The sequence below is a fragment of the Barbatula barbatula genome (genome assembly GCF_947034865.1).
Source record: "Barbatula barbatula genome assembly, chromosome: 2".
Classification (NCBI taxonomy): Eukaryota; Metazoa; Chordata; class Actinopteri; order Cypriniformes; family Nemacheilidae; genus Barbatula; species Barbatula barbatula.
Window position 1 is genome coordinate 20375217 of NC_136767.1, and position 15228 is coordinate 20390444.

A 15228-nucleotide genomic window follows, 5' to 3' on the forward strand; every position below is an offset into this window, starting at 1 on the left:
ATCATGTGTTTAACTTGTTAAATGTCATTGCATGTGGTGTGGGTGGACTGAATCAGTGATCTGAGTGTGTAAATGACACTGATCGACTTAACAAATGAGCTGATGAGCCAGTGATGGCTGATATATTTGAATAATGAGAATATTGTAGTTGAAAAGGGACTGCATGCTAGTTGTGATCTAAATGAATTAGTGAGGGAGCCAACCTACCAATTGCAAAAGTACACAAGCAGGCAGAGACTTGAATATTCCCTTTTAACTTGTTCTGCATGCACTAAATGTGTTAAAGATTTGTCATTTATGTTCACCTTTAAAACAGTATTAGGAGATTGGAAGAAGGGGTGTAAATGCTATGTCCAATTCCGAAGCCAATTGGTAAAACACAATAATTAAGGGTAGATTAGCTACGCGAGAAATATCGCGAGAGGAGACTGTAAACATCCAAACAAATCGTCAGCGCCTGTGAAAATCGTAGCTGCACACACAAGGGTAAACTATAAAAATGGAAGGTTAACAAAAACTCAACAGATACAAAAAGAAAAACCCAAAATGATATTAAAAAGTATTAATTATGAATTGTATATTTTAGGCTGAAAATGCATATGCGTAAATCAACTGTTGCGAGTCACAAAATAAATATAGGTTAAATTATAATAATACACATATCTTGTCAATATCCTCTTGAGAGAAGAATTAAGATTTCTACACAGTGGGGACAAACAGGGCAAATCCGATTTTTGAAGTAGATTTTTTAATCAAAACGTTAGTTAAATAAAATATTTTGCATGCATAAGTTGAATACAGATCGTGTCGTAATTACATAGTCGCATCTCTGAAAGGTTGTGTTTTTAATCAGACATTTATATTCAACTAAAGGTTAAACGAACAGTGAGATATTTAGTTCTGCTTAGTTTGGACTGCAGAATCACACAATCTACATTGTAGCAGCATGCTGTATGATACGCAGGTCAGTCTTTACGTGCTGCCGAGACTCACCTAACTTTTGCGGCAACAGAAGAAATGGCATCATTCCTTAAATTCTTCTTCTTGGACACGGCAGTTCCCATGCTGTAATGGAAACGACCGAGGTGTAAAACAGCTCATTCCACTCGCCACATCTATAAGGGAGGAGAGAAATGCACAACGCTAACGAATCGACCGCAGAATGACCAACTGACTTCCTCTTGATTCAAACTGCTCCTCGGCTCTATGTTAGATGCTCCGTGTGCTCCTCGTGTTTAGGAATGAGATGTCCAGCATAATATTACTACGCAAAGTGTGCGGTCTGTCGTGAGCTGAGTTTGAGAGAGCGCGCTGCCAGTGTGTGCCCGTGTTAGTATGACCCCCCCTATCTCGCGCTCTCTCTCTCTCTCGCGCGCGCGCTCTCTCTCTATCTGTCTCGCACACACACACATACCTATCGTTGATATATTATTGATTAATTCGACATAATACGGAAACTGGTGACATAAAAGGAAAAAATGTGTTGCCACAGCAGGCTTGAAAAATATAACAAAATAAATGAAGCTCTCTTCATTTATTGAAAAACCGTTTTCCCATGACACACATACCCTGGTGAGATCAATTAAAAAAACTTTTACTTACCTCTTATTAGGGTTCAAGAATAATTGGACAGTTTAGTGTTTATTGGAATATACAACATAAAAGATTGCAGATAGAGCAACATGCAACACTGAGCTTTATGGCTGGAATAGACTAAAACACTTTTCAAATCTGAACAGATTTATTTAAACTAGACATCATACACTTGCAGATTTTCTGAAAGTTTCAGATAGAAATAAAAATCTGCAGACTGGCACTGACTTTCTGCAACAAGTCCAGACTCTATTTTAGCCTTTAGGGAAAAAATAAAACAGTACACTACAGTAACGTAGATGGAGCAGATGATCTTACAAGATGAGGAAAGTTAAAAAACCAAAGAACAATATGAACTGGTCATGCAACACACATACAGTATGCAACTGCCAATAACATTTACATTTGGGCATTTAGCACATGCTTTTACAGTTTTTTTCAACTGCTTACACATATGTTAACTTGTCACATGATTTCTGAAACCTGACACTCAAACACCAGAACCACAAACCAAATCGGCAAAACCGTACACTAAATGTCAACCTTTGAGCCAGTTTTCAGTTTCCTAAAACACAGCACACAAAAGCGACCTACAGAGAAGATAAAGGAAATAATACAGTGAAGCGATTTGTCAATAGGAGAGGCCATGTAAAAAATATGACATCCTCTGCACGTAATTAGTCCTCTCTGAGATCTGCAACTCAGTGTCATCAGTTTTGCTACTGAATGTTTACTGATGGATAAAAGTGTGCTATTTGAGCTTACATCTTGACACTTCAATTAATTTTATTATGTGTTTCTGTTTTCTGAATGAGAACATGGTTAAACCTTTGCAAAATGAGGCAGTTTTTGTGTGGGGTTTCTACAAGATGTTTTGTTCTGAGAATGTGTTTTGTAAATTGTGAATTGTTTCATGAATTGTGTGTTAGCGATCGAGAAAAGATTGTGAATAGATATAGGCTTCTTTACAAAAATAAGATATAAATCTAACATAATTAAAATGGTCTTACAATATAGGTTTACAGGACTATCACTGGATCTGCACCGGCATACTTTCACATCCTCCTACACCCCATCAGGAACCCTGCGTTCAACAAGCGAGCGGCACCTTGTAATGCCTTCTCATAAGGGCATTAAATCGCTTTCCCGCTCATTCTCCTTTACAACGCCTTCCTGGAGGAACATTCTTCCTAACGCGGTCCGGTCAACCACATCTCTCACAACCTTCAAAAAACTACTTAAAACACACCTCTTCTGTGAATACTTGACAGACAAATGAAAAGAAAAATCATGAGTGCCTATACAGTTCTATTGCATATGTCATATAGTATTTAGTTTGATCAAGTTTATAAAAGAGAGATACAGATGTACGATTACAGTGTTGTAATCATTATTCAACTAAATTCAAAAACAAAGATAGGCTTCCTGGAAAAATGTAAGAAACCGACATTTCTGAGACAGCAATGACTACCATAGTAGGAAGAATTATCGTATTTTTTGTTTTGTTTTGTTCTATTGAACACAACATGAGATATTATGAAGAATTTAGAAAAGGAAACCGTTCCAATGATGTACCAGAAATGCCAGTTCCTAACAATTTACCAACAGAACAAAGACATTTTTACAGGACTGAAACAGCTTAGGGGTGGGGTAATTCAAGACAGAATTTTCATTTTTGGGTGGAGTATCCCTTTAATACCGTAAGCAAGGGTGTAACTTTGGTTTGAAAAGTGGGGGGGGGACAAAATGAGTGAAAATGTTTTTTTATTTGAATCCTATCACTATTTTTCATGTATCATAATAAGAATACTCCCCAGTTTTAAAGAGAATTTAGCAAGTTAAATCAGATATTACATGTATAATATCTGTTAAGACATGTACAGAACACATTATCCAGAAGTATCTTCTGCTATGAGAAGACATTTACTCATTCGGATTAACATCGTGTGGCTGGTTTGAATGCGCTCTTGCTCTGCATCGTAGCGTTCGGGCTGAGAAGGCATAAAGAAAGGGGTTCACACAACTGTTGATAAAGAAAAGAGCCCCAGTTACATTGTTGCTTACATTTAAATTATTTGACACTGCTATTTGGACTAGGTTGTTAATCATACAGGGAGTGCTGAATATAAAAAAAGTCACAACAATTCTCACTGCCAGTTTTGTCAACCTGCGACTGTTGAAAGAAGACGACTGACTTATCCGTTTATGGAGTCGAAGGTAGAAGCAGAAAAGGCAAATAAAAGGTACAAAAAACAGCACAACAGTCTCCATAAGTATGATAGTATTTTTTTCTTGATGATTTTTATAGATTGGATAACAGTGCATTTCATTTTCAATCTTACCAGTCGTTCGATAAATGAGAGAATAAGAGCCCAAAATGCCACCTAATGTCCAAATCCCACAAATGAGTCCATTTTCACCACGTCTTCCAAGTTTAGCCCACTGCTGCATATACAGAACCTGTAGGTACCTCTGAACACTCATCAGGGTCACGCAAAACACGCTGCTGTACAGACTCCAGTACACAATGTAGGAGAAAAACTTGCACAGACCTTGGCCAAAACTCCAGCCATTCAGGAGAGCATAGATCCACACAGGCATAAAGATTAGACTCAGCAGATCAGAGACAGCTAGACTCATCATCAATTTTGGAGTGAAGCTTCCCTCCTTTAAATGTTGGACGAGCATTACCAGAACTGCCACATTACCTGGTACACCCAGCGCAAAGCAGACTCCCAGAACAGTGCTGGTGGTTAGCACACCTACTGAAGTATAAACAGAACTGCTGGAAACATTCAGGTACTCCATTGTCATCTCGCAGTTGCTGATGTGAAAGTGAAGCTTGATGTGTGTTGAGAGAGAAAGGCTGAGGAAGCAGTCACAGGAAGTAAACCACTCTTGTGACAGATCATTCTGAATCTAGACAAAAGTGCATGCAAAACGGTGACGGTCATGACGGTGGTGAACATGGACAGAACTAAAGAACTAAACTAAACCTAATCCCTAGACTAGACTAGACAACTAACCCTAATAAACCTAAGAACTAAACCTAAACCTTAGACCTAGACCTAGACCTAAACCTAAACCATCACCACCCCTTAAAGACTTTTTAACAAGACTTGCTTGGAGTATTCTCAGGGCTGGAGGCCATCGTGGGATTACTTTTAACTTTTCCATTGGATTACTACCACCCTAGAGGAGCTGACTCTGGAGCTGCATCTTGACTTTGGACTTTATCTTGGACTGTAGTGGGGTAAGGCCCTTTGGGGCAACCATCTTTTTCCTTTTACCTTGCTTGTTGGAGTTAGAATTATGAGTTTTTTAAGGAACAGGTTTTCTGCTCTGGATGTACCAGAGAGTGAGGTCATGGCAGGACCTGAAATAACAAATGTAAATGCACATGTGGATACGACTTTTAAAACGGATACAATTTTAACTAAGTGTCTTTTTAAATACATACAAGTAACTCACTATTATGAAATAATCCAAATGGCATTGGCTAATGAAACTTTTCCACGGGGCATGATGAGGCAGGTTGACAAACTCACTCAGTTCATTAAACCAGCATGTCCTTTCGGACAAACGACACAGAGGGTTAAGGAAAATACCCAAAACTGGATGTCTATAAATATGCGGATCCACCAGAACCACTATGAGGTGGTAATGGAGGACCTGCTTACCTGCATCCATGCCCTGAATGGACAAGAATGGGAAATGGCATGTAAATGGGCCAGGACAAGATTTAGACAAAATTTAAAAGAGGACATAATTCAGAAAGCCAGGATCAACATCCAAGAAGCCCTAGACAAACGTTCATTAACCAATATAGGAGAACAGGATAGGGTGATATGTGAACACGATGACACCTTACTAATGCCTACTTCTGATTTATTAGAACTCCCTGTGGTCCCGTTACAACAATTGGAAGAGCACCCGCAGGATGGTCCTACGGGGACACTGCCGTCGGGAAGAGGGGGGCCTCTGCAGAACAAAAACAAATTAACTCTCATATAGACAGCGATTCTCCTGGGACAGAACCAATACCAACCAGCCCACAACTTAAACTAAACCTAAACCTAAACCTTAGACTAGACTAGACTAGATACCTAAACCTTAGACTAGACTGTGACTTTGGGAACGGGAGACTGGAGTTCGAACCTTGATGGGGACATCAATACACGGTGAGCTAGATGTTGGGATTGAGGGGGGAGGTAGTGGGGGAGGTGCCATGGGATCCCGGGCGGGGCTTTACCATCAGTATCGAAAGCGAGGTGGGCAGGCCTTCCTGGGCCCTTTGGTGTGGAGAATCCTCTGGCGCCGCCCCTCCCCCTCTATCTTTGTGACCCATTTATACATATATAAAGAATAGAGCATGTCCCAGTGTTTGAAATAATACTACAAAATGATTTTTTTTTAAAAACAATTTGTGCATTCCCCTAACCGTTAGATTAGACTAGACAACTAAACCTAAACCTTAGACTAGACAACTAAACGTAACCTTAGACTAGACAACTACACCTAAACCTTAGACTAGACTAGACAACTAAACCCAAACCTTAGACTAGACTAGACTAGACTAGACTAGACTAGACAACTAAACCTAAGATTAGACTAGATTAGACATCTTAACCCTAGACTAGACTAGACATCTAAACCCTAGACTAGACATCTAGACTAGAATGGTTCATTTTGTGATTTGTTCAGTGAGTTCTTGTGACTAGCCTAGACGTGGATGAAACTGTTGATCTGGACTGTTGAAGTGACTGAATTTATCAGTTCTTTCATCCCATAATATATTCAAAGGTTCATGCACTGCAGTATAGTTTGGAAACGCTGAATTAAAACAAACAGGGTGGTAAATTTAAACTTTATACTGTACCTCTGTTGGTCTACAGTTTTGACCTTACACATATTTTATTTGTTGCAGAACCATCCTTACTGTATTGTGTCTTGCATTCTGTGCACTGTGCACATGCCGAGTCTACATCATGTCATCGTGTAAATAGAACCATCTAGAGGGAAGATGCTGTAATCTGATTTACTGCATAGCTTCCACTAGCAAAAAAATAGTTCAATTGCACTACTGTTTGAAATACTGACTTATACTTTCGGCATTCTTGTATTATGTTGTACATCAGGGGTTGGCAACAGGCCATAATATCTGGCCTGCGCCAGCAGCATTATTTGGTGAATCTAAGGTGAATTTGCCTTCAAAATAAAAGTTTGATTACATTTTTGCAGCAATGTTTTAATTTGAAATTAAATAAGAGCTTTAAATTTGAAAAGACAAATAAAGCAAATCGAAAATCATTTTGACCTATAGTATTGTTTATTTCTTTAAAATATTCAAAAGAAATGTGAATATTGTTATTGTGATTTTTTTTCACCATGATAATAGTGTAGTGAAAACCTGATCATGACAGTCATAATGTAGGGGGCGTGGCCTTAAACATCCATACAACACAAATAGGGAACTGTCATCCTCACAATGTAGGTAAAACTATACACACTCACAAAAAGCACAGTAAACAAGCCAAATAAAATGGTCTGAAAAGGATGAAATGCGCTGAAATCCAAAAACTGAGGATAAATTGGTTATAATGAGCGACCCGTTTTTAAATCAGATTGCAATGCAAACTTTAGTTTAGCTTGAGTTTAGTATGACTTTTACCATGACCTTGTATAAGGGCCAAGCTTGTCCATGGCAGGAGACTTTCAGATGCAATATACCTTTGTCATCCTAAACGATTTTCTTATTGAGCAAACAAAATGATTGATATGCATGTCAGTAGCCATTGGAAGGGTGATCTGGTCATTTTTATGACCGTAATGATCACTCTTTCTTGATTGGACAGTGAGAACCACATGTGAGGGACTGGCCAGACAAACATAATAAAACAGACCTTGAGCCATCTCCTCTCGAAGCTGCAGTAGTTCCACCAGGTGTGGGAATGACTGATAGACCAACTCCTCCCGCTCCAGAAAAGATGGTGTCCAACACCTTGGGGAGGGAAGCCTTGCTGTCCTCGACCTCCTGAGTTTTGGTCCCACAGAGGACGGGAAGTGTGACTGCGTGTGACTGGGAGGCTAAGGCCTCCCACCATACCAGATTTGTGGTACGCGGCCACCAGCAGGTTGAGAGTCTGTCCATGGTGCTGCCTGCTGGGTTCAGTTCTGGTTGTTGGATTTTGTCAAGGTTGAGGGAGGGAAGAACCCAATCGCAGGCAGCGGTACTGTACACAAAACACTTTAAATTAAACAAAGAACCACAATGGGGAAAACTGCAATAAAGACAAGGTGCAAAATAAAGACTTATAAAGACCCGAGAGGGGCCAAAACAGAGCAACAAATTAACAAAACAAGAAACTAGACAAGGTACTTCACTTGTAATGGAGGAGGAATAATTTACAATAGGCAGGTGTGGGGAATGAAACCAGAAAGAAAGCACATCATGTCATGACCAACAATAATGTGTTTCTCTCCAAACAAAACATGAGGCCCTGCTATGATTCTGCCTCAAGATAAAGAAAGACATGACGAGGATATGATGACAATCATGACATATTATAAAGAATTTTAACACCTTATTGCTTTTCTATTACTACATCGGTTTACCAAATCATACATTGAGAAAGATTGAAGAACTTTGTGAACTTCCCAGCCATAGTATTCAACACGGTTCACAAACAGACCTGTTGTTATAGATCACACTTCTCAGAAATGTTGAAAAGAAACGGCCAAGATGCCGAGAGGTGTTTCATCTCCCACTTATCTTAGGGTCATCAGAAATGGGCCGCGTCTCAACTTGTGAGGCAGGTCTGGTCATGGCTCTGTGAGGAGAGCATTGTGTGATTTTTCAATTCCCAACGTGGGAGCTGCGTGTTAATGATACAAGGGACTTCAGCAGTTCTGAACACACCCTTATTTTCTGTTATCCTTATTCATCGAAGGAACCTGAATAGAATCTACATTTGTCTTCATGTTTAACATAGAAAAAGCAAGCAGAGTTTTGTGTTCTAGTTGGTAAACCTCAAAGCATACCTGCAGCTTTGACTCACTGAGAGAAAGCTACCATTTTATTACTGATAATAACAGCGCTAATAGTACAGGCATCACCATATGGTTTCGCTTTATGTGTGTGTGTGCTGCGTGGGCTTTCACGTGTTTTCAGAGCTGTTTTTAGGAATTGAGGTAACTGGTGACGCAAATCGTGAGGATTTATCTCAGCCTGCCACCTTCTTACCAAAACATCAGTGCATATAAATAGCAGGCTCGTCTCGGTGCTATTATTACCCGCAATCTCATCCCAGAGCTCAACGTGCGGATTGATCCGGCTGTCTCCTCCTGAGAAGCAATGGGAGGGCTGCGAGAGGTCACACTGCTCTTTTTAATTGCACGCGTCACTGCTCAGGTCAGATGAGATATTTGACGTAAACAGTCAGTTTAATTGTACTGTTCTTTTGAGGTGACATATGAATCATGACAAATGTCTGAATTTTATAAGACTATTCTGGGAAGGATCCTTGTTCATTTAGGTAGTTTAGACTGAAAAAAAACAAAAATGGTTCTTCTATGGCATCGCTTTTTTATGGCACATTTTTTTGAAAGTGTATGGCTATTAAATGTAATGATATATGTTTTGATATATATAACCGAATTAATAATAGTGTTTAAGTAAATCAAAAAATAACAAAGAACAATGACAAAAGGTTATCTGTCCTAATATGAAGTTGAATAAAGTGACATTCTGTCTCTGTTGTACTGTAAAGATGTGTAGGTCTAATGCACCAACCCTTAGATTTGAAAGTTAGTGAAAGATATTCAAAGAAAAGTATTGATCCACGATATACTATGATTCACTCTCTAGTTCTACCTCCTTGGAGTCTTCACCCAAAATAACATCAGCTGGATTATGTTCAAATCATTTCTCACCACATTTATTTTTTGTGTGTGACCTTATTTATTTCTTCATTTAAAGTCGCTAGATATTACTGACTGGACTTTTAAAAGGTTCTACACAGAGATGCCATAGAAGAACCATTATTGTTTACACAACAAACCCTTTAGTCAAAGGTACTTTAAAGAACCATCTCTTTCTTACCTTTTTTTAATTTGAAGAATCTGATTTGCCACAAATAACATTTTGCGACAGAAAGAAAGGTTCTTCAGATGTTAAAGTTTCTTTATGTAACCATTTAGATAAAAAAAAACGTTCTTATATGGTATCAAAGAACCTTTTGAAGCGACTTTATTGTTAAGAGTGTAACGGTAAAATGTTTTGTTTACCTGCAACCTGTGCAATGGTTTAAAACTATATACAATATAAATACACAACACTTAAACTAAGTAGAACAAGATTTAAAGAAGAGTGACCAGTTCATTCCAAGTATTTACAGTATAATATAAAAACACATTTGACCTAAAAGGTCCAACACTCAACGCTGCTTTGAAAATGTATATTTCAAGCCCTTGTCTATGTTCGGAGGCCTGTCCAGTAAGGTTTAATCAATACTTCTCCGTTAAAATTACTTTATTAAATAATACCCTGACCTTCAACGTCTTCTTGCAAATTTAATTTAGCTACACGCTATCCATGTATTGAGCTCGTTTCTGAGAGTTTATGTAGACTAAATTGTGTGAGTCAATTCCAGACACAACCAATCAGGTCAGGCATATTTGGCTTCGTTTCAGTTTTCAGTTGGAGAACCAGCCCCAGTTCCCCCAACGGGAAGAACGGGAGAGAGGGGGGAGATACGATCTATATAGAAAACTCAATTTATCTGCTCATTTTCACTTTTATCTGCTCTCTGTGCCACCTGTACGTCAGAAGGGGGCCCAGTGGTGGCCAAACACGTCAGACCCAGCTGTCATTTACTCAAGCTAGTCCGCTGTGATCTCTCTGTGGTCCACTTTAATTACCCATCCCCTCCTCTCTAGTCTGCTGAGGTCACACACCGGGAGCATATCCAACTAAATGAAAAATCTTGTCACATTCCCATGGTTTGGGGAATGGCAGGACCCTGATGAACTGCATGGCCAACACAGCTTAAAGATGTTGACATGATAAGAGGTGAAGAACTAAAAAACTGTCTGTAAATTAGACATACAAAGAAACATAAAAGAATGGATTTCTTTATACATATGTGGAGACAGCACCTTAAAGACTTTAAAGATGGTGAAAAGTCCACTCAGGAGGCAGTTTGACCCTGATGCAAGTGAATGGCATTGAGTTGAGGATGGAGGGGATCCAGCTTTCGGGCACTGACCCAATTATCTGCTTGTGCTTTTATTGCTTTCAAAACCAGCAACCCAACGGATGAGGAATACGTTTGGGATAGGAATAATCTAATACGATCGGATATTGCAGAGGCACCATGAAATGGCCTCGGCTCTGTGCCAGTAACCCCTCTGGCAGCTTTTGTGTCCTATTTATCCTTTATACCCAAATTCATACTCCTTTTTGCCACATTTCCTGGTGCTTAAGAATTTCCTACAGATGTACAGTAGGTCAATCCTCACATCATGGATTTGGTCCTTGTGACGCTTTTGGAATGAATTTATCTGTATTCCTACTTGACCTGATTTCCTCAAGTACCTGTTTAATCAAGGATTGACTGAATCAAGGCGAAGGATCAGAGGCACGCCAAACTCTATTGATAGCCAGACATGAGGATTAGACTCTCTTTCATTGGATCTTTGCCAAATATATACTTCAGGGCAGTAAATAAGCCTAAATTAATGTACATTAACAATGTAAAAATATCCAAATGCTAAATAATCCAAACGGATTCAAAGAATAACTAACTAACTTTACCATTTTTTGGTTTCTTTCTCTGGCTGTTTCTTCTTAGTGCCTCTGTGGGTTTCTTTTGGATTGACAGACATCAAGCAGCTTCATGCCAGGATTCTTGATTTCCTCTCAGAAGATAAAGCAGTCCTTGACAACAAAACTGGAAGGTATCTTTGGATGAGACGTACAAACAGATAGACAAGAAGAGAGAGATATATGGATTTAAAAGGCTCATATATCCTCAAATGATACATGTAGTAATTTGGACCAGACCACTCTCTTACAAAACACTGTCATTCACTATGCTTACACAAAAAAAATATTTTGAGGTTTTATGAGCAACACATTAATTTGCATTTATTTGTTATTGTGTTAATGCTTTTTTCTCAATGGTTGTAAATCTCTTGTCTCTAGTTTTATCATTCCACTGTACAATGTTTTAAAAGGGCCATAAACCCTCTCCCCGAACAACACTAAATTATTTCTTCAGTGGCATTTTTTAAATGGTCCCATTATAGCAACTAGCCCCATATCTTCTCACCTCTTTTCAATATAACTGCTTAATATAGAGGTTTTGAGGGCTGGCCAGTGTCTTTTATATGATTACATTATGTCTTTAAGTGGAGAACTGGGCTGTGACTTTGAATATGTTGCCAGCAGGTTGTTAATCCTGAAGTTGGCTAGAGATGAAAAGGACAATTTAAGGAGAGACACCTCGATACTAATCAGCTCAAAAATGTATCACAACTTAAGTCAGGTGGCAAAACTCAGTCACTGGAAACATCTGTCTAGATCTGATTCCATATAGACAATCCTTTCATTTCTTGATACACATGCATTGAAAAACTTTACACAGCATCTCAAACTCCTTAATCATTATGAGTCAATAAACAAAGCTAATAACATAGGTTATGTGCATATGGAGAACAAGCTTTCCTGTTTTATTTACGTTTGTAGGGAAAATTTAGAGTCTGGGGATTTTTCAATCTTGATAAAATTTTTAACACATACAGAAGTTCTCCACATGTTGTCTGGTGTACACCCACACATGCCCTAAAACATACAGTAATTGCTTCTGTTGTTCAATTGGAAGCACATTATGTAAGTGATACAATGACTTTGATCGTCAGGGAACACACATACTGATTGAAGACATATAGATTAAATGTACTTTAAGTTGCATTGGATAAAAGCATCTAGCAAATGCATAAATATAAATGTTTACATTCAGTCATTTCTTAAACCTGATTATTTAAGCTGTCAAAACAACTTGCAATGTGTTACATGTGCACAGAAAGAAATGTAGCCATTCAAGATATTGAAGGAATAAGTTTTAATGTATTCCCCAATTACATCAACAACACACAAAATCAACAAACATTTGACAGCACACACTGTGTTCGCACTGAGGCCTGTTTTTATTTATCGATTTATCGTGATCATCAGGCAAACATTTCAGTTCCAGGTATTTCACCCCCCTGTTCTTTACCCCAAGCATATTTTGCCTTTTTTACCCTAATTTAAAAGAGTGCCCTACCCACATTGGAGTAAATTGATAAATATTGTCTCATATACCTGTATGTACTAGTATGTTAAGGTCACATCGCAAAGGTCATGGGTTGGATTCCAAGGTAACTTGTACAAAGCTTTATCAAGTCTGGTGTGGAGGTACAACCTCAATCTTCGAATCTAGATCAAGTATGAGAAATTTCCATGTAGCAAAAAAAACCTGGCATTGAGACTAATTAAATTTTTTGCTGTTACAGTAGCTGCGCTACAGATGCATGTTACTCATGTGTGGAAAAACCCCAGCATCATGAGCAGCACACAAGCACCAGGGATGTCATTAACATTTATATAAATTGTATATTTTGCTTTGGTTTTGTCAAAAATTACATTATTAACACTGAAGCATAGTATGAAACTTGATCGCTTTCTCATTGACAATTAATGAGAAAAGATGCTTTTTTAACCACTGATGACTGTCTCAGTGCGTCAGTCTTTCACTATAAAGATGCCTTCAGACAACAACATTGGAATAGCATATTTTATAAAAGAAGCGAAGGATAAAAATAAATGTAGGTGCAAGCTAAATGCGGCGCTCATTCGTCACCAACCTCGACAACCTGCAGTACTGGTTCTAAATCTAGACACTATTTTGGTCAGATTAGTCAAAGCATTGGGACATGTCACCACCTGGGTGAAAAATAATAAGAGAATGAGGTCATTGCCATGGGCTCTAAAGAAAGCTGAAAAGTTTAGGTTGCTATAATTAATTGTAAGTCCCTTATAAAGTTAATTTAGCAGTAGTGGAATACCAATCATGTGTGAAGATTTAAATTCACAAAATACAATAGTGGAAAACTGACATCTCGTTGTTGATAAAATTATTTTACAGAGAAAAAGTTAAAATATCTTATATATTTAATATGTGTATTTACTACAATATATTACTACACAAGAGGATCAACTAAATCAACTAGAGCTTGATCACAGATACAATTTTGACCAATATGCTTAATTCATGTGAGTATTTAGTTTCTTTTACGCATTTTTGTATATCAGAATAAAACCCACATTCCCTGAAATATAATTATTATTGGGCTGCAAACATTCACAAATTAGTAATATGGTATGGAGATTCTATTGGTGGGGATGGCCCGAGTTGATGTCTAATGGAACAACACTCATGCTCATCCGTCTCTCTGGCCTCAATGCTAGTGGCAGTGGGTGCACATACGGATAATCCTTTTGTAAGAGGCAGTTTACGCATATGGACCCAATTTCGCAAGCATTTTGGTCATGTACAAGCCTTGGTGTCTATGCCTCTGTCCTCAAACTTTCTTTTCAAGCCATCACTGATAGATACGGCCTTCCTCACCTGGGCTAGAAATCATTGATCATTGTCTGACGGTCAAGCCTCATCTCTCGGGTGGTGTCTCCCAGCTGTATACTGCTATTCAGGCCATGAAATGCCCATCTCTTCTGCCTCTTCAGGTACAATGGGAGGAGGATTTAAACATTGAATTGACACATGAAATTTGGCAAAAAGCTATACATAGATTATACACATCGTCTATCTGTGTTAGGCACAGGTTGATACAATTCAAAGTATTTAATCGCCTGCACCTCTCTAGGACCAAATTGGCAAAAATGTATCCTACTGTGGATCCCAATTGTACGCGCTGTCATCAAGCCCCTGCCTCTCTGGCTCATATGTTCTGGTCATGCCCAAGCATAGGCAGATTATGGTCTAAGATATTTAATACTTTCACCTACATTTGTAAAAAGAATATTGATCCAGATCCTATTATTGCAATATTTGGGGTGGTACACAGTAGGGTTGGGGTCTCAAGTAGCCAATCTCAATTAATAGCATTTTCTACGCTGTTAGCTAAGCGGCCATTACGCAGACATCAAAAATCTAACTTTCACGCTTACAGAAACTACCTATTTAAAAAAGTGCTGTTTTGATCTGAACATACAGTAGATTTTAACAATTATCAAATAATGTACATACACTTTTTCTATATTTACACAAGCAAAACGTCTCACAGGTAAATGCTGAATTATGCAGTTTCCAGTTTGAGGCAGTCTGAACGTAAGGATAACGTTGCATTATTAATCTCATATTCAGTCATCACAATTTTTCTAACCTTCACTCTCTCTGTCAGCGGGTTGAAGTGTTTCCATAGCAGCCACTGCCTAGTTGAAGAGCCTTGACTGTGGATAATATCAGTGTAAGGTACCGGTACGGTAGCATCGCGATGCTAAAGTTTCAAAATTCCTGGGATGCCGCTCTGTTATTTCGGTAGTATCGTGCCTTGTCTTTTTACCATGAATTG

At 38.5% G+C, this 15228-nt stretch overlaps 2 protein-coding genes across 2 annotated transcripts in view; both read right to left on the reverse strand.

Moving 5' to 3' along the window:
• Positions 1–1214, reverse strand: part of nsmfb (NMDA receptor synaptonuclear signaling and neuronal migration factor b) — a 28771-nt gene extending 27557 nt beyond the window's left edge. The window contains exon 1 of the mRNA XM_079451310.1: positions 994–1214. Coding sequence (XP_079307436.1) covers positions 994–1064 — 71 coding nt within the window. The 5' untranslated portion in view covers positions 1065–1214. The remainder of the gene's footprint in view (positions 1–993) is intronic.
• Positions 1215–3472: 2258 nt separating this feature from the next.
• LOC306890473 (leukotriene B4 receptor 1-like) lies at positions 3473–4401 on the reverse strand (the record flags this gene model as incomplete). The annotated part of the gene is made up of 1 exon (XM_079450239.1): positions 3473–4401. One exon carries the CDS (start codon positions 4399–4401, stop codon positions 3517–3519), a length of 885 nt encoding a protein of 294 aa, XP_079306365.1. The 3' UTR covers positions 3473–3516.
• Between the last annotated feature and the right edge of the window lie 10827 nt (positions 4402–15228).